This window comes from Staurois parvus, unplaced genomic scaffold (genome assembly GCF_062004578.1).
Source record: "Staurois parvus isolate SC_StPar_1 unplaced genomic scaffold, SC_StPar_1.0 ptg000120l, whole genome shotgun sequence".
NCBI lineage: Eukaryota > Metazoa > Chordata > Amphibia > Anura > Ranidae > Staurois > Staurois parvus.
Genome location: NW_028317916.1, coordinates 8,320,101 through 8,340,243, shown reverse-complemented (window position 1 = coordinate 8,340,243; position 20,143 = coordinate 8,320,101). Strand labels below are relative to the sequence as shown.

Below are 20,143 nucleotides of genomic sequence, written 5' to 3'. Positions count from 1 at the left end.
TTTAATATGTTATATATGGTAGGAAAGGAAGGTATTGGTATCATATTCTGTATATTGATGAATCATTTTAAATATTTTAGGATATTTTAAAATATTTAAAATATTTTTTATATTTTATATATTTTACAGTTGCAAGAAAAAGTATGTGAACCCCTTGGGATTATGTGGAGTTTTGCATGAATTGGGCATAAAATGTGCTCTGAACGTCATCTAAGTCACAACAATAGAAGAACACAGTCTGCTGAACATAATACTACACAAACATTAGATGTTGCCATGGTTTAATTGCACATAACATGTAAACATTCACAGTGCAGGGACGAAAAAGTATGTGAGGCCCTAGCTTAATGACTTCTCCCAGAGCTAATTGGAGCCAGGAGTGAGCCAACCTTGACTCCAATCAGTGTGACGATATTGGATGTGTTGCTGACAGCTGTCCTGCCCTTAAAAAACACACCTGTTTTGGGTTTACTGGTTTCAAGAAGCACTGTCTGATGTGAACCATGCCTCACAGAAAAGAGCTCTCAGAAGACCTACGATCAAGAATTGTTGACTTGCATGAAGCTGGAAAGGGTTACAAAAGTATCTCCAAAAGCCTTGATGTTCATGTGTCCATGGTAAGACAGACTGTCTACAAATGGAGAAAGTTTAGCACTGTTGCTACTCTCCCTAGGCGTGGTCGTCCTGTAAAAATGACTGCAAGAGCAATTCATGCAAAACTCCACGTAATCCCAAGGGGTTCACATTCTTTTTCTTGCAACTGTATATATTTTTTAATATTATCAGAGGATTAAGTAGTGAATTCAACAGTATCAGTATTTATATAGGTTATATGTAGGATTATTTCTCATTATTTAATATTATTTGTTGCTTATGGTTATTACCTAATTAGGTGCTTGACTGTTCTTTTGGAGTGAATTTTAGTGAGTATCTGTATTTATCTATAGGGCTCCTTTGTAGCATCATTTATGATAATTTAATTATTTAGCTTAATTATAAGATTTATTGTTTTTAGAGTCAGTTATAGGTGTTTTGATATAGTATGTCTTGTTTTTCTATCCAATATTTACCAGGCCATGTAAATTCCCTATAGCAGATAGTGATGACACTATAATATAACTATAAATGGTCTATGGGGACTACACAGGCTAAATGGTATATGCTTTGTTGAACTCTGCATTCACAATGTGAATGTCTTCTGCATAATAGTTTGTGATGCATTTGGGGCAGATTGTTAGGTTGTCCAGGCAGTGGTAAATAAATATGGGATTCCTCGTTTCTATTGCATACCCGGTATTTAGCACCGAACATTACTGGCAATACTCCCCTCTTCAACATGGCGGTTATGGTTTTGGCGCCATGCAGAGGAGGAGTTTAAATATGACCTTCCTGTCTGACGATTGTATCCCTTATGAATAAGTCTGATGACGAAACGCGTCAAGGGAAGTGACGTCAGACGCACACGGGAACCGGAAGTGGAGTAGTGGCCATTTTGGAAAGTGGCAAAATCACACCAAACATTTGTGGATGTTCCCTGGACTACACAGAGGTTTGAGAAATGGATATTAAGGTGTTTTAAAAAGCTGCTGTGATGTAAGCATATCAATAAAGTATATTTAAAGGTGTTTTGGCGATATTATACTATTTTGTTCTTCATATATTGTTATATTGGTGGAATATGGTTTGAGGAGTGTAGCTGGCCAGCTAAGACCAGTCCTAGGTTGCTAATATGGTTCACATATATGTGTATACCAAACCTGCCAATAACCTCAGTACAGTGTATATGTGCATATGTTAAAGCCAAAAGCAGAATCATTGCTGTGATTTATGTCTTTGAATGTTATATAACATTTATATATTAATTGTGTTAGCAAAAGCAGAAAAGGAAAATATGCCTTTAAGAGTTAGTACTTAGGTGAGCCAATCACAGCCAGCCTCACACTGTACAGAGCCTTAACCAATCCCAGCCAGTTTCACATTTGTGCCTGTGTAAAACTCCCTGCTAGAATATTCTAGGGTCACTTGCTCATCAGACAGAAGAGGAAACAGACCAGTTCCAGTCAGAGAAGCTTTATGGAGGTAGAGAAGGCCAAAGAGGTATTTAATGCACTTGTGTGTTCCTCTGTTGTTTAGCAATGCAGGTAGATCTGTATGTAAAAACTGTTGTATGTGTGTTTACTTGTAGTTCCACCAAATTTATCAATCTACCGAATTTAACGAAATAATCTAACGAGATAAGTAATCGAACCTATCGAATCTATCGAGATAAGCTATCGAATCAACCCAATGTAATACGAATTAAACCATTGTAATATGAAATAAATAAGTCACTGTAAGATAAACGAAACAAGGCATTGTAAGCAGTGTTATATGAAGAAGATTGAAGGTTTTAAAGAAGTTAACTAAAGTATTCGGTGTGCTCTTTAAACCTACTGCATCCATAGAGTGGCATTGGAGGAATTACAGAGTAAAGTCAGTCTAATCAAACAAAGAAACAGCAATTGCATAATTTTTCTAATGCCACAGCGCACAAGGCACTACAAGTGCTGCGCCTGCCACAAGGAGGAATGTGGAGTTTTCATGCTGATTAACCCAGATGACATCAAGGAAGTATATTCTCAAAGCTGTGATGGCATCCTAAAAAGACCTTTCCCAGGAGGGCTATCTGTGGAATTGCAGTATATCTTGGTGGGATTAAGGCGTGATTAATATTTTGTTTTGGTAAGGGTATTCATTCCTTACTTAAATAGAAGTGTACACTGATTTGACACTTGTTGTTTTCTTTTGGCACTGTGAGAGATTCACTAGCAAGGTTTACACATCCATTCACTTTTCATTTAAGAGTGGTCACGTGTGTTTTACACAGTGTATTTATTTTTACACAGTGTATTTTTTATGCATTTATTGATTAAGGATAATGCACTATGTATGATTTCTTTTTTTGAGGTGACATTGGTTGTGAAAGCCATCTGGGAGGCTCTGACATTTGGATAATTCTTGGAATCACCTATTTATGACTTTAATTTCTTTGAGGACACTAGTGTGGTTTTATTTTTTGGACATTATTATTTTTGATATTTTTCTTTTTATATTCACATTGTGGGAGATATTTGTTAAAGTGGCATATTAATTATTATAGATACAGTTACACCTTCAAGGGTGAAGGTGAGATATATGCTATAGGGAGTATTTATATTTTTATATATATTTTTGTATATTGATTGTTGGGGTGGCACTTTAATTATTCTACATAAAGATGGCCTAGGATATAAGAAGACTGCCAAGACCCTGAAACTGAGCTGCAGCACGGTGGCCAAGACCATACAGCGGTTTAATAGGACAGGTTCCACTCAGAACAGGCCTCGCCATGGTCGACCAAAGAAGTTGAGTGCACATGCTCAGTATCATATCCAGAGGTTGTCTTTGGGAAATAGATGTATGAGTGCTGCCAGCATTGCTGCAGAGGTTGAATGGATGGGGGGTCAGCCTGTCAGTGCTCAGACCATACGCCGCACACTGCATCAAATTGGTCAGCATGGCTGTCGTCCCAGAAGGAAGTTCCTTCTAAAGATGATGCACAAGAAAGCCCGCAAACAGTTTGCTGAAGACAAGCAGACTAAGGACATGGATTACTGGAACCATGTCCTGTGGTCTGAGGAGACCAAGATAAACTTATTTGGTTCAGATGGTGTCAAGTGTGTGTGATGGCAACCAGGTGAGGAGCACAAAGACAAGTGTGTCTTGCCTGCAGTCAAGCATGGTGGTGGGAATGTCATGGTCTGGGGCTGCATGAGTGCTGCTGGCACTGGGGAGCTACAGTTCATTGAGGTAACCATGAATGCCAACATGTCCTGTGACATACTGAAGCAGAGCATGATCCCCTCCCTTCGGAGACTGGGCCGCAGGGCAGTATTCCAACATGATAACAACCCCAAATACACCTCCAAGACGACCACTGCCTTGCTAAAGAACCTGAGGGTAAAGGTGATGGACTGACCAAGCATGTCTCCAGATCAGAACCCTATTGAGCATTTGTGGGGCATCCTCAAATGGAAGGTGGAGGAGCGCAAGGTCTCTAACGTCCACCAGCTCCGTGGTGTCATCATTGAGGAGTGGAAGAGGACTACAGTGGCAACCTGTGAAGCTCTGGTAAACTCTATGCCCAAGGGGGTTAAGGCAGTGCTGGAAAATAATGGTGGCCACACAAAATATTGACACTTTGGGCCCAATTTGTACATTTTCAATTAGGGGTGTGCTAACTTTTGTTGCCAGCGGTTTAGACATTAATGGCTGTGTGTTGTTATTTTGAGGGGACAGCAAATTTACACTGTTATACAAGCTATACACTCACTCTTTACATTGTAGCAAAGTGTCATTTTTTCAGTGTTGTCACATGAAAAGATATAATAAAATATTTACAAAAATGTGAGGGGTGTACTCACTTCTGGGAGATACTATACATGTACATTGTTTGATTCTCTTTCTAATACATCCTAGTAGCAGTGATTAGGCACTTTTGACTAACTTGACTTTCATAATCATACAAGTTCACTTCATATAATCTTGTTTTGCTTACTACAACAAATTGATATACTAAGCTTTAATACTGTAATTTTACAAATACTAATTCAATTCAGGGCCTTAAAAAATATACATTGATATCTCCTAGATTGTAAGCTCGAAAGAGCAGGGCCCTCGATCCCCTCATGTTTTGCATTGTATTGGTATTGTTCTGTCACATGTTCTGTCCCCCTTTGTAATGTACAGCGCTGAGCGAACTATTGGCGCTTTATAAATACTGTATAATAATAATAATAATAATAATATGATCAATTATAAATATAATATACATTAATAATAATATTAATGATGGTGATTGCAAGTTATTGATGTTGTAAATATTTAACTATAAACAATAAGTTGTCATACTAAAGTTTAGCAACAACCCAGCATTGTGTGTGTGTGTGTGTTAATACACACTAATTATAATTGCAATTTCTTGCTGCTATAAACTTTTGCTGTAAAAAATGTAATGATATACTAAGATGTAAAACTAATTTGATTCAGGGCCATATACAATGTATATAATATAAATATGATACAATTCTAATTATAATATATACTGGTATATTATTATTATTTTTAAAGTTATAAATAAAACTTATGAATATATACTTAGCATATCCATAATGTGATTATAAAGGTTCTTTTAATTTTTTTTAAACCACTTGTCTACCGGGTGCTTTCACCCCCTTCCTGCCCAGGCCAATTTTCAGCTTTCAGTGCTGTCGCACTTTGAATGGCAATTGCGTGGTCATGCAACACTGTACCCATATTACATTTTTATAATTTTTTTGAGACAGATAGAGCTTTCTTTTGGTGGTATTTAATCACCTCTGGGTTCTTTATTTTTTGATAAACAAACCAAAAACAACTGTAAATTTTGATAATGTGCGCTAATGAGGCTGCAGTGATGGGCACTGATAGGCTGCACTGATGGGCACTGATAGGCAGCACTGATGAGGCACTGGTAGGTGGCACTGATGGGCATTGACAGGCATCACTGGTGGGCATTGACAGACATCACTGATGGGCACTGAGAAGCAGTACTCATATATGGCACTGATAGGCAGCACTGACTGGCACTGATAGGCGGCACTGTCTGGCACTGTTAGGTGGCACTGACTGGAACTGTTAGGCGGCACTGACTGGCACTGTTAGGCGGCACTGACTGGCACTGATAGGTGACACTGATTGGCAGTACTCATAGGTGGCACTGACTAGCACTTTGTTTGTAGGTCTGATGGGACATAAACGTGGTAATTTTCTTTGGCATTTCAAGAGAATGATTGCATGGTCCACATTTAAAACATCTATGGAAACCCCCATCCTGGAAAAAAGAACGTTTTTTTTTTTTTTGGGGGGGGGGTGGGAATATTATGTACCAGTTTCTCTTCTGTAAATGAACGATGGTTTAGTAGAAGTGCCCAGCAGGCAAGTGGTTAATTAGCACCTTAATCTGCCACAGTGTAATTAATATGCGTTCGGTTTTAAAGGGATCAGGTGGCAACTCTACCACTAACAGTTTCCCGTGGAATATTTAGTAGCAAGGAAATTTCACGGATGGACTTATTACACAGGTGACAACCTATCACGGCACCATGCTTGACTTCACTGAGCTCCTGAGAGCGAACCATTATCTCACAAATGTTTGTAGAAGCAGTCTGCATGCCTAGGTGCTTGATATTATACACCTGTGGCCATGGAGGTGATTGGAACACCTGAATCAATGATATGTGAGGTGTCCCAATACCATTGACAATATAGTGTATATCTGAATGAGAGAACACGGTGAATGAACACACGATTCAATTATCTGGCAGAGCATATTATCCTCTTTCACTTCCTGTATGTGGGAACTAAGGTTTTCATTTCGTCTGCTCGATTGCTTCAGGCTTGGTCGCTCTATCAGCGATCATTGGGAGGAGCCTGGCTTTCTGTATCGAGCTTCGTCCTACCCGGCGTGCTTTGCGGGACAGCCATGGCCGGAGTACTAAAGAAGGTGAGAGCTCGGAGGTCACCCGTGCGATGTGTGAATGTGGGCTCCGCGGCTCGGGACTGCCGTGTGTTGAGGTGACGGTGTCGGGCCATGTCCATGGATGTGAACCTAGAGTGTAGTATGTCTGGGGACTCAGTGACACCTTGTATTCCCCGCTGTACATGTCTTCCCTGACTATGGCAGGAAATCCAGGAAGGGGGTCTTGGGGAACTGTACACGGTGTGTATCTCAATGCTGGAAATTAAAGTTTGAAATCTTTACAATGAAAATGTGCCCCAGGAGGTGACCTCCATGTTGTACTAGTGTGCCCCCCCACACCAGCACATTATGGAGGACTTACCTGCCAGTAGCCCCCCTAGGACTGATCTCTTGGCTCTCCTGTCAGTCACAGGTCCTTCCTTCTCCCATTCTCCCTGCTGGACTACAACTAATCGCCAGGCTGCGATGACATCATTGCCATGTATGCGCACGGGAGCCAGGTCATCCTGGCACTGTAAATATACACCGAGCTGCGCATGCGTGGATCGGTGGACACAAACGCAAACAGTCAGAGAGAAGCAATTATGACAGAAAAGACCATAATTGGTTTTACCAACTTCCAGACCAGTGAACGTACATATATGTCACCAGTTGGGATACTTTCACTCTGATCCGTGGCAAAAACACATATGCACATTTGCAGAGCATTTTTTTTAAAAGGACGTGTGACTCCAAAAACGCAATGTGGGTGTGTTTTTGATGCGTTTTCCATTGATTTAAATGGGGAGGTACCTATTTTGGTGCATTTTTTTTTTTACCACACCAAAAATGCAGCAAGCAGGATTTGAAAAACTGCAGTGGATCAGTGTAAAGAGTTCAATTGAAATTGCACGTCTTTTTCTGTTTTTTTTTTTTTTTTTTTTAACACAAAAGCAGAAAAAACGGATCAGTGAGAATACAGCCTAGTGCAGGCCATAGATGGGGTGAAAACCGGCCGATTTTTCTTTAAAAAAATGAAAAATCGGCCGTTCAAGCTGCCGACGTTACCAGGAATGGTAAAAAAAATCGGCCGATTTTCATCCCGTCTACAGCCGGCAAAATGTGTCCCTGCAGAGAGCTCCGCTATTTCTTTGACAGTTCCTTGACATTTATAGCGGTTGCAACAATGTATCTATTTGTATCCATTTAGGATACAGATGTTTTTATTCGGAAACAAATAGATACATTGTTGCAACCGCTATAAATGTCAAGGAACTGTCAAAGAAATAGCGGAGCTCTCTGCAGGGACACTTTTGCCGGACTGGAATTCCTCTTCCTCTTCTTCCTCTTCTTCCTCTTCTTTTTCATCCTCTTCTTCTTTTTCATCCTCTTCTTCTTTTTCATCCTCTTCTTCTTTTTCATCCTCTTCTTCTTCTTCATCCTCCTCTTCTTCTTCATCCTCTTCTTCTTCTTCATCCTCTTCTTCTTCTTCATCCTCTTCTTCTTCTTCATCCTCTTCTTCTTCTTCATCCTCTTCTTCTTCTTCATCCTCTTCTTCTTCTTCATCCTCTTCTTCATCTTCATCCTCTTCTTCATCTTCATCCTCTTCTTCATCTTCATCTTCTTCATCCTCTTCTTCTTCATCCTCTTCTTCTTCTTCATCCTCTTCTTCTTCTTCATCCTCTTCTTCTTCTTCATCCTCTTCTTCTTCTTCATCCTCTTCTTCATCTTCATCTTCTTCTTCATCTTCATCTTCTTCATCCTCTTCTTCTTCATCCTCTTCTTCTTCATCTTCCTCTTCTTCTTCATCTTCTTCTTCTTCTTCTTCATCCTCTTCTTCTTCTTCATCCTCTTCTTCTTCTTCATCCTCTTCTTCTTCTTCTTCATCCTCTTCTTCATCTTCCTCTTCTTCATCTTCTTCATCCTCTTCTTCTTCATCCTCTTCTTCTTCATCCTCTTCTTCTTCATCCTCTTCTTCTTCATCTTCCTCTTCTTCTTCATCTTCCTCTTCTTCTTCATCTTCTTCATCCTCTTCTTCTTCTTCATCCTCTTCTTCTTCTTCATCTTCTTCTTCATCCTCTTCTTCATCTTCCTCTTCTTCATCTTCCTCTTCTTCATCCTCTTCTTCTTCATCCTCTTCTTCTTCATCCTCTTCTTCATCCTCTTCTTCTTCTTCATCCTCTTCTTCTTCTTCATCCTCTTCTTCTTCTTCATCCTCTTCTTCATCCTCTTCTTCTTCTTCATCCTCTTCTTCTTCTTCATCCTCTTCTTCTTCTTCATCCTCTTCTTCTTCTTCATCCTCTTCTTCTTCTTCATCCTCTTCTTCTTCTTCATCCTCTTCTTCGTCTTCATCCTCTTCTTCGTCTTCATCCTCTTCTTCGTCTTCATCCTCTTCTTCGTCTTCATCATCTTCTTCTTCATCCTCCTCTTCCTCTATTTCTTTATCCTCTTCCTCTTTTTCTTTATCCTCTTCCTCTTTTTCTTTATCCTCTTCCTCTTTTTCTTCATCCTCTTCCTCTTTTTCTTCATCCTCTTCCTCTTTTTCTTCATCCTCTTCCTCTTTTTCTTCATCCTCTTCCTCTTTTTCTTCATCCTCTTCCTCTTCTTCTTCTTCTTGCAGGTCACTGCTCATGCGCAGATTTTTTATCGGTAAAAAGATCGTCCGATTTGCCCATAATTGCCGCGAAAATCGGCCAATCAGCAAAATCGGCTGATTTTTTCCAACTTTGCCGATAAAGAAAATCTGCCAAAATACCGAAAAACGGCCGAACAATTAGCCCAGTAACGATCCGAAAATCGGCTGATTTTATTTTCGGTAGAAAAATCGGCCGATTTTCGACCCATCTATGGCCTGCATTAGGCCCCTTTCACACTTGCGGACGGTTCGTTTCATCAGTTCAGTCAGCTTTTCAAACAATAAAAGGATAAAGTTTACATACGTTTTTACATCAGTTTTTTTTTGCACTTGCAAAGCAGAAATGGACCATTTGTCCATTTACATCCATTTTTTGTCTGTTCCATTTTTTTTAACGGAACAAAAATAAGCTTTGATCAGTTTATAGAAAAAAAAACGGATGCTGACAGATGTGATTGTAAATGGCTGATCATCCATTTACATCTATTTTTCCATAGAGATGCAATGATGTCCATTTTTTATCCATCAACGGATGGATATAAAACAGACAAACGATCTGCAAGTGTGAAAGGGACCTAAGGGTCCTTTTACATGGCGTTCTGTTTTGTTTTGTTAATCAGTTCAGTCATGTTTTGTTTTTTTAAGAAAAAAACAGATGAAGTTTTACATCAGTTCAATGCAAAAACTGACAGTTTACATCCGTTTTTCATTTGTTCCATATTTTTTTTTTTTTTAACGGAACAAAAACAAGGAGTTGATCCATTTTGAAAAAACAGATGTTGATGGATGCGGATGTAGATAGATGATCATCCGTTTGCATCAGTCTTTCCATAGAGATGCATTGGTGTCCGTTTTCATCCATCGACGGATGGATGAAAAATTGACAAACCGATCTCCTGTGTGAGGATGCATGCATCAACCCTGTATCTTTTTTTTTGTTCAGCTAGCGATGCAGTTTTGTGTAAAAGCAATTTTATACACAAAGAAATCATGCTGGCAGAGAAGAGAAAAGCAGCTGGCAAAGACAATTAGATGCATTGTTGCGCTGAATTTGGTGACAAACATTAAGTCGTAAATATATATTATTCAAAATAAATCACATAACTAAAAAAGTGTATAGAAAATTAAAAAAAAGTTTCAGTTGTATTCAAAATCATGCACATTATAGTGAAGAGATCCTTGTTCATCCATGAATTTCCAACACTATGGTATACCGCCACCATAGGCTTCGAGGACGCTTACTGAAACATGTGGACTCTTTTGATAAAGAGTCAGGGAAGTGAGTGATTTAATATCTTCTGCAGCAGACCCCTTATCTCCTCCACATCACCACAAAAGGCTACCAAGAGTCAATCACATGTCTGATATTACCTCCATATCTCTCCATATACTCAATAAGACATCACATCCAGTGATAGGAAGTAATCATTCATGACATGAAAGAGAGGCAAGGGAGCTCACTTAGTGTAAAACCGTAAATGTATGTTTATTTAAAAAAAAAAGTAATTATCCACTCACATATAAAAAAATTTGAAAGGGCTTTGTAAGTATAAAAGTGTCAGTCCTGGGAGACGATCTGGTCTAGTTCCTCGTTGTGACCAGTGTGGTGATGTCACGAGCATAAACTCCTCCCTACACGTTTCGTCACAATTGATATTGTGATGAAACGCATAGGGTGGAGCTTATGCTTGTGACGTCACCATGCTGATGACCCCACAGCGCCCCCACTCTCCAAATGGGACCCTCTGACCCACCAGGTCAACTAGGAAGAGCTTTGGCTGTTTCTCACCCAGATAGGTATCTGAATCCTCCGTGTCACCCTGGCACACCTGATACTTCATAGAGCTATGAGTCCTGTGTTTGGCCTAGTGCCCTTTCCTGTCATCCTCATTGTGGGATACTTGGATGTTACTTCTGGTCAAAGTAAGTGTAGTGGATCATAGTGCACAACATCTTCCCAAAAGACTTAACACCTGTCTGTGACCTGTAGGCAAGGGTAATTAAAAAGATTCCTTGCTGCAAAGGTCCACGGCATGTTTACTTTAAGGCCCCTCATCATCAGACAGAAAGGTACCCCTCTTTTCTTCCTTTATGAATGTTGGGTGCTGGAGGTCATCTTTCTCCCAGTTTATCTTGGTCTACTTTAGCCCCCTTCTTTGCTGTTGTGGGTCTGTTTCTTGAGTAGTCTAAGACTTCAGTTTCTATGGACCAGGTAGTACCTAGTTTGATCATCCTCCATCAGGTGGCTTGTAGGGATTATTCTCCCTTTGGGGAATGTCTCTTATTGGAGGATCACTATTTCTGGAGCTGCCTTCTGGCCTTCCAGAACATTATGGTATCCTGCATGAGGCAGGTTTGCTGGTTCAGACTCCATTGAAAACCATTTTGGTACTGCTTTGCTATTACCTCTGAGTAGTCCGTACCTAGGCAGGAGATAGTCTCCTTCTTCATTCCTTTTAATGGGCAGTCCCTTGGAAACCAATTCCTCTCAACTAATAGGCTCTAGACATGGAGGAGAAATTCATGCATTTAAAAGAACCCGAGATCTTGTGTGGAAGGTGAAGGACCCAATGTTTTGCTGGTGTGTTCGCAGGCAGTAAACACTAGTGTCTTGCTGCAGGTATCCTCTGACAGAACAGAGAACACCTTATTGACTTTGGGTACCGGTTCACCTCAGATTAGGTCTCTCATTCTTTGGCTATTTCACAGCTTCTTGAGGAATGTCCTTTAGATCCCTTCCCTTCAGTCAGGCAAATGTTCTTTGCTGTAATGCCAAGATACCTGTTTTCTTACTCTATAAATGCTGAGGCTTTGCTCTTTCTGGGGAATCAGAAACATGGTTAGATTTACACTTGAGGTCATTTATAGGCAGATTTGTGCTTCAGAAGGATCGCCCTGAAAAGTCCCTATTGCATCACCCTGAGAACACCATTCCCACAGTGAAGCATGGTAGTGGAAGCATCGTATTGTAGGGATGCTTTTCATTGGCAGGGATTGGCAAACTGGTCAGGATTAAAGGAAATGGATGGCACTACTTAAAAGACAATTCTTGATTAAAACCATGTTTTAGTCAGGCCGAAATTTGTGACTGGCATGTAGGTTCACCTTCCAGCAGGACAATGACCCTAAACACACTACTAAAGCTACACTTAAGTGATTTAAAGGAAAACATTTAAATGTCTTGGAATGAACTATTCAAAACCCAGACCGCAATCCAATTGAGAATTTGTGGCATGACCCAATGGTTACAGGGATGTGGAAATGTTTTAAAAAACTACTTGTCCAGGGACTAAATCATGGTCCCAAACTACTTGTCCCTCATGGCAATCTACTTGTCCTTAATATTTTTAACATTGCACTGTTTATCTCCTCCTCCCCTCCCTGCCTCTCTCCAGCACTGCACCCGGGGACATCAAAGTCCCCATCTTTACCCCTGTACATCAGAGTCCCCCCTGACATCAGTGTCCAGCGGAGTCCCTGCTTACATCAGACCCTGGCGGAGTGCCCCCTTTAGTCAGCGCTCAGCGGGGTGCCTCCTTTACTCAAAGTTTAGCTGCTAATTGGACATGAAATAGTTAAGTGTGAAGCTCCTGGAAGAACAGGGAGTGGGGAGGTAGATAAGGAGAGAAAGGAAGGAAGTGGGGAAAGCTCCCTGGTAGAGCAGAGATCGCTCATCCTCAGGCTGCTCTCTGCAGGCTCAGACATTGGCAATCATACAGCCGGATAGATCTTCAGATTTCCCGCTCACGGGGCAGTGACAGAGGAGAGGGGCAGGAAGAGGTGGAGCAAAACATAATCTCCCTCCTTTCTCATCTAGGTAGGGAGGGAGGGGGGGAAGTGTGCTATCTGAACGAGTGTCACAGACACTGAGCATGCACAGCTACAGCCTGTCCGCTGCAGAGTTTACCAACTACTTTCTTAAGCAAGCCCTGCTGCTTGTCTGTAGCAGGGCTAAATGTAAGGAACAACAACCTGCCCGGTACCCGGAACTACATGTCCTGGGCGTCGGGTGATAGGATTTGCACATCCCTGGGTTTGATATGGTAAGATAATAGAGACATACCCCAAATTTTCGGTTGTAAATATAACAGGAATGGATGGGGACTCTTCTAATAGGAACAATAGTTTTGGTAACCTGGTTGACAACCAGGGATTCCCTTACTTTGGAGGGATTTCATCTTGCTTCCTGTTGTGGCTTTCAGGAATTTCAAGGGAAATCTCCCTAAAAGGACACAAATGGCAAAATAAAAACTGGCAGGGGTTATAACCCTTCTTTACCCAAAATGGAAAAAAAAGTTTTGTCTTTAGACCTACTTCAATATTATTAAGTACTGCTTTCACTGTAATAGAGCTATTTTGTATATAGGGCACCCCTAACTTTAAATGCTATTTTTATTTTTATTAGTGAGTTACCTTGGCACATTTTTTAAACTTATGCTTCATTTTTTTCAGACCACTGGCTTGGTTGGATTAGCTGTATCCCAGAATCCACATGAGGTATGTTTAAAGTTTTGTTCTGATTTTCATTTTCAGATTGTAGTGTAGAATTTTGCATTAAGATAAAGTGACTGCTTTTCAGTCTTACACATCATTATGTACTTGTTCCTTTAACCATGCAGCGCTTGAATATATTGTATACAAAGATCCTTGCTGCCCTGCAGACCATTCCAAACGATGCAGCATACCGGAAATACACAGAACAGATCATCAGTGAACGATATAATGCAGTAAAGACTGTAAGTAATTAAAAATCATCACTAAAATGAAACTTAACTAATTTATCTATAGAGATGAGGAAAAGTCTTCAAATAATATTGCTGTTGTCTCAAATATTGTAACCTACCGGCTCATTCTGATGGCCATCTGCTAATGAGAATCTTGCCAGCAAAGAAACTAGTTCAAGGCACACAGCCATGGCAAGATTTGTACCTTGTACAAATCAATAGCCGGCACTGTCAGGACTTTTGAATGGCCCTAGGTGGTTCTAACAGCATAGAAACTGGAAATAGTTAGTCCTGCAGTTTGCATGCGGCCAGTACTGATGCTCTGGATATAGGATTTAGTCACAGCTGAATTCTGCCATTGAACTCCCCTTTTAGCTGTCCTAACAGTTTTTTTTAATTTAAAATTTTAGGCGTGGTAAGTAAAGGCAAATCCAAACTCTAAACCTACTCTTAGTCACATTCTAAGCCTAATCTATCTTGCCCTGTAAAAAAAAAAAACAATAATTATTCTTACTGTAGCTGCTCCTGTCTCATCCCATGCTGAACTGTCAGCAGAGGCTTCAGTGTGTAGGAGTGTGCAGGAGAGACAGCTGACAACGGAAGCCCCATAGTAACTCTATGGGTGATGTCACTTCCCAGACATTTTCCAGCCATTGTCCGCTATCTCCAGCACACAAGGCGCGCCACTGGGGACAGGACCGGAGAAGCTACAGAACAGTTTTTGTTTTTCTGAAGCACCCTATAACATTTTTATTAACATTGTCCCTGTCAATAGTTTTAATCAAAATGTTATATCTGGCCTCCCAATAGTCATTTCTTTAAAGCCCAACTCCAGGCAAAATCTACCTTCACAAACACGGTGTACATTGTAGTAATATTTGATCCATTCACCTCACAGCAGCATCTCTCTTGTCAGATGGTTCATGAAGGTCACTGCTCAGAGTCCCTTTTAGCTTTGGGTGGCTAGTCCCCTCCCCTGCGTAGTTTGAGTTGCTGTTTGGCTGGGGTGAGCGGTAAAGGAACAGAGGGCACATGGATGACAATGGTATGTGGGTGGTTACAAGATTACTCCCCCTGACACTGCCCACAGACCTGTCCAAATAATGCCCTAACATTCCGATGCACCATGGGTGTGTAGTTTCCTGGTGCTGAGGAAAGCGCGTGGAAAAAGAGGTACAATGCTAATTACTGCCCACTCACATAGTAAAGAGGGGAAAAGAAAAACAGATGGTTTTAATGATGTCACAGGCACTTTAGATCAGCACTCTAGAACTAGAGGATTAGTCTGTTGCTTCTAGCCGGGGGCCGGACCAAGAGTAGATGAATGATGTGTATGTGTCATCCATAGTAAGTATAGTAATATTCCCCCATAGTAAGCATAGTAATTAATCCCCCATATAGTAATTCATCCCCCATATAGTAATTCATCCCCCATAGTAATTCATCCCCCATATAGTAATTCATCCCCCCTATAGTAATTCATCCCCCATAGTAATTCATCCCCCATATAGTAATTCATTCTCCATATTAATTCATCCCCCATAGTACTATTCCCCCCCAAGTAGTAAGCCAAGTCCCCCGTGTCAATTCACTTACCTTTGCTCCGCGCGTTCCTCTCGCCGTGTTCCCGCGCCGTTCCGGTCTTCAGGGCGGACTGTGAGAGGAGCCTAGCTCCCCTCACGTTCGTCACGCTGCCCCGCCTACACACATCCTGACAGCCACATCCGCGGGCCGGATTAAAAGGTCCGCCGGGCCGTAGTTTGCCCATTGCTGGTCTAGGCCATCTTTATGTAGAGCAACAATTCTTTTTTTTGAGATCCTCAGAGAGTTCTTTGCCATGAGGTGCCATGTTGAACTTCCAGTGACCAGTGTGAGAGAGTGAGAGCGATTTAACACCAAATTTAACACACCTGCTCCCCATTCAGACCTGAGACCTTGTAACACTAACGAGTCACATGACACCAGGGAGGGAAAATGGCTAATTGGGCCCAGTTTGGACATTTTCACTTAGGGGTGTACTCACTTTTGTTGCCAGTGGTTTAGACATTAATGGCTGTGTGAGGAGTTATTTTGAGGGGACAGCAAATTTACACTTATACAAGCTGTACACGCACTACTTTACATTGTAGCAGTGTCATTTCTTCAGTGGTGTCACATGAAAAGATATAATAAAATGTTTACAACCGTGTGAGGGGTGTACTCACTTCTGTGAGATACTGTATCTCAGCCACTGCTTCTTTCAGAAAGACTGGTTTTCTATTTGTCATACCCAATGGTACTTGTATGGGTGTACAGGCTTCTCGTTCAACCATCTCTAGGTGGCTCAGACAGGCCATCATCCAAATTTAGGTTCCATTTTTTTCTGTCAAGGTGCACTCAACTAGATCTGTAAGTGTTTATTGGGCTTTTCAGCATCGAGCAACTGTTTCCTAGATTTCCAAGGCTGTGCCCTAATGTTCACTTATTCTCGTAGTTCTACCTGGTGAAGGTTGCAGCTTCATCTGATGCCAGCTTTAGACATACGGTCATTCAGGTGGCTTTCAGTCCTTTTTTTGAGTCCATTGAGTGTTCCCACCCTGTTGTGTTTATGATCATGCTCTTGGTACTGCTTTGCTACACAATTGAGGCATGATGGTAGTAGGAAGGATTATCCTGTGTGGCCTACAATTTTTTTTTGTTTGTTTGTAAGTGTTCAATCCTGTCGGTGGCAGTTTAACCCAAATGTGTAAGACTTCCTGTGTACTTCAGTTAAACTCAAAAAGAGTTTAAGGTAAGTACAAATATCTTATTATATCTTCCCAAATTTACTGTTCTGCTCAGCTGGTGTGGTCAACATGATGGTGTTATATAAGTTCCTTATAATGTGTATACCTATAATGGCGCATAAAAAGCAATGATAATGTACTCTGCATTCTTTATCTGGATCGTTTAGATGTGTGTTTAAAGTTTAGGTCCCGGTCTCTTTATTTTGCATTATGTATTAATACTATTAACTGTCTTTTTATTTTGTATTTCTAGGAATCCAATGTTGAGAAACTGGAGCAGAAAATGAATTGTGGCCAAATTGAAGAAGTCATTCAACAGGTAAAACCACTAGGAGTTAGTGGCTGTTGCATGCTGGGTAGCCAAATGTTATGACAATGGAATCACTGAAGAAGCATCTTCAAAAAGTCTTAAGACTTCTTAAGTCTTAGACTTTGAAATGAGATAAATAGTGATATTTCTGCATAGCCTAACAATCTAAAATGCAAACTAAGCACTCATATTAGATCTGTGAAGCCTACAGTTTAATACGTGTACTGAGTGTATCAGTTATGATAGAAGTATAGATGCCATAACATCAGAAAAGTTGCCACATGTAGGGGTACACTGGTGTTTTGTTATTTTTTTACAGAATTGTTCTGACAAACACAAACCTGCTTGCATAAGCAAACCTATTTGTGAACTCATATTCACAATTGTTCTATGCTGTCCCTGAGTGTTCTGTTTGTAAAGCTAGGATTTCAACTCTGGCTGTATGTAGCAGGGTGTGCTTTGTGTGTTTTTATTATACACGGTATATGTATATAATATGTGTGTGTATTTTTTTTCTTTTAAGGCTGAGAATGAATTATATCTGGCAAGAAAAATGTCTGTGTGGAAACCTTGGGAGCCTTTAATTGAAGAATCTCCTGCAGATCAGTGGAAGTGGCCAGTCTAGCATTTCACTTATCTGTAAATATTTGTATAAAGTTGCAAGGGATATCTTCTAAAAAATAGTATTTCCAGTTCTCAATAAAATTCCTATCCATCAGATTTGTATATATGTGTTAAAAATATTTCTTGCTGCTTTTTTTTTTTAAATATTTTATTTTCAGCATTAACATGAGACCTGGCCAAATAAAAGACAAAAAGCTACTCACTGTATGTGGGGTTAGTCAAACACAAGTGTCTGTTTTCTGGTTCCAACTTTCTGTGGTTCTAGTAATTTTTTTTCCACTAGAACTGGCCAGACTATTATCTGTTTTCTATAATGTGAAAGAAGTGAAGGTAGCTCCTTCATTTAGGGATCAAAACCAAGTATTCTCAAAATTTGATGATTAAAAAAGAAACCTGCTTAAAGTTATGCAGTAAATTGGTCCAGAAAGTGTTGTGTGATAGGAATAGCTCAAGTGAAAGTCTTAGCAAGTCAACCTGTCGCAAGAAATATGGGACTTCCATTGCTGACCACCATATAAAAAACAAGTTGTCCGTGTGACTTATGATTAAGCTTCAGTGCATTTGAGTCATTGATTCAGAATAAGTCTGTAGCCAGGAAAGTCAGATATCCTTATTTGCATATTTTTCCTGTCTCAGGGACTCAAAGGCAACCAACATTCTAAGAAGGAAAATTCAGCAGTGGCAGAATTTGTTTTTCTGACATGATAACTTTAACTCAATTGTTGAATTATCTTGCTTGTTTTTGCACTCCTACTGAATGAAAAATTTTCATTCTAAGCAAATACGGTCTTTAAATGGTCAGAAGTGATATCTTATGTACTGTCCACCTTAGAGATGGGAAAGATGGACAGGTAATTATAAGCCTGTAAATGCACCAGCATTTATGTGAATAAAGGAGAAGTATAGTTAAAGCTCATTTGGCTGTACTTCTGTTGTGGATCACAGGAGTACAGTTCGTTCTGCACTCCTGTGACCTGTTTTCAGCCAACAGCAGGCTTAAGTCTGCTGTCGGATGACATCACTCAGCCAGTCCAGTCTGGAAAAAGATCACGATTTTATAGGGAAGTCACCAGCTCATGGAGCACTCAAAACTGAGTGATCAGCAGTGTTTGCTCAGTTCTCAGAGCCGGACCAATGCTGCATCCACCTAGGTAAGTATGGTTTCTAAAAAAAATAAACTTTTTTAAGTACGTTTTTGAGTCAGCATTTTAGCCAAGAAAGTAGATAGTAACCTTGGATGATGCCTAAACAAAGATGGATCCTTCTTGGGTATTGCCAGGTACTATGATCTCTTTGAGAGGTCAAATATTCCTTTAAGTGTTCTTGGAATGAACAAATCTTTTGTGAAAAATGTCTTTTGAGGCCAGCTTCACCTTAAAGAAAACATGCTAAGAAAATAATGGAGCTACCATTGCAGAGTTCTAGACCCAGATCCAAGTCTTCTGCTAATATAGTTTGAACTTTTGCTAAGTCTGTACTTTGGAGAATATTAAGCTTGACAGCCAGGAAACTGACGTTTGAAGGATTTAATGGTAGCCTCCATATTTCTGTAAGTACAGGTTTCCTTTAATATAATTTCCTGGCAGGTACCTGTGCTTTCTGTGTTTAGAATAGGGGTTCAGCAGCAGGGTGCTATACAAACATTAATTTAAGCACTAAAAGAACAGGTCCAGCAAAATTCATCCACACTGACAGAAGCACTGTTGGACCACGTGCTAAGCAGCTGCTTAGAGCAGACAAAAGCTAAAGTAAACCTAAAGTGGAACTTTTCTCTTTCAATCAACATTAACCTTTTGAATCCTTATGCTGCTAGCATTAGTAAATAGATAGGAATGTATCTTATATTTAATTGTTTTAAACTTTTTTTACATTTCTTTAGTTACTTCCTAGTTTCCATGCCTAGGCAAACAATGTCATACATCCCAGGAGTCTTCGGGAGGGGAGGAGGGGTTTTCTCAGCAAAGCACACCCACCTGCCTGCATTCCTGAGCTAAGGGCAGATGACAGGAAGTAAATGTTATATGAATCATCTGCACTTACTCAAGATGGCCACAGCCAGAAATGCTAGCAGATTTTATGCTAAGTGATTTCTCAGAAAAATAACGAATGGAGACATGGATGAATGGGGTGAGTTTGCTTGGAATATTAAAAATAAACTGATTTTGGTTTGTGGTGATTAGATATAGTGTACACTTTAAAGCAGAACTTGAGGATAACTGCTAATACACAGTGCAAATATATAGATATACAGTGCTGGGGCAGTGTCCAGGACAAACATTGCAATCTGCGCCCCCCCCCCCCCCCACGGGATAGGGCTAATAATGGTGTAAGGTTTACAATGCATATAATGTTTGTTACACGCAGTGAAATAGTACTAATTTACCGTCCAACTTTTGAAGTTGAAATGAGGGTCGTTTCAGGGAAATAGCGGCCTGTGTCACACGGCAATGAAGAGTGGGTGTGCTTCAATTATGATGGCTGGGAGGGGGGAAACTGGCACGCCCTGAGTGCCTCAACTGCTGCATCCTTTAGCTGTAGAGGGAACGCCTGGGAATGTACACCTGCTGT

The 20,143-nt window shown here is 40.4% G+C and overlaps 1 protein-coding gene across 3 annotated transcripts; it reads left to right on the top strand.

Moving 5' to 3' along the window:
• The first annotated feature begins 2,058 nt into the window (after window positions 1-2,058).
• Window positions 2,059-17,677, top strand: NDUFA5 (NADH:ubiquinone oxidoreductase subunit A5). 3 transcript variants are annotated; one of them, XM_089672141.1, is made up of 5 exons: window positions 2,059-2,097; window positions 13,605-13,649; window positions 13,772-13,888; window positions 16,895-16,960; window positions 17,475-17,677. In XM_089672141.1, the coding sequence occupies exons 1-5, from the start codon at window positions 2,074-2,076 to the stop codon at window positions 17,574-17,576; spliced, it is 354 nt and encodes a 117-aa protein (XP_089528267.1). In that variant the 5' UTR covers window positions 2,059-2,073; the 3' UTR covers window positions 17,577-17,677. The 3 variants fall into 3 exon arrangements, with proteins under 3 accessions (XP_089528267.1, XP_089528268.1, XP_089528266.1); XM_089672142.1 differs by lacking the exon at window positions 2,059-2,097 and adding an exon at window positions 6,448-6,562; XM_089672140.1 differs by lacking the exon at window positions 2,059-2,097 and adding an exon at window positions 6,536-6,633.
• Window positions 17,678-20,143: the final 2,466 nt, after the last annotated feature.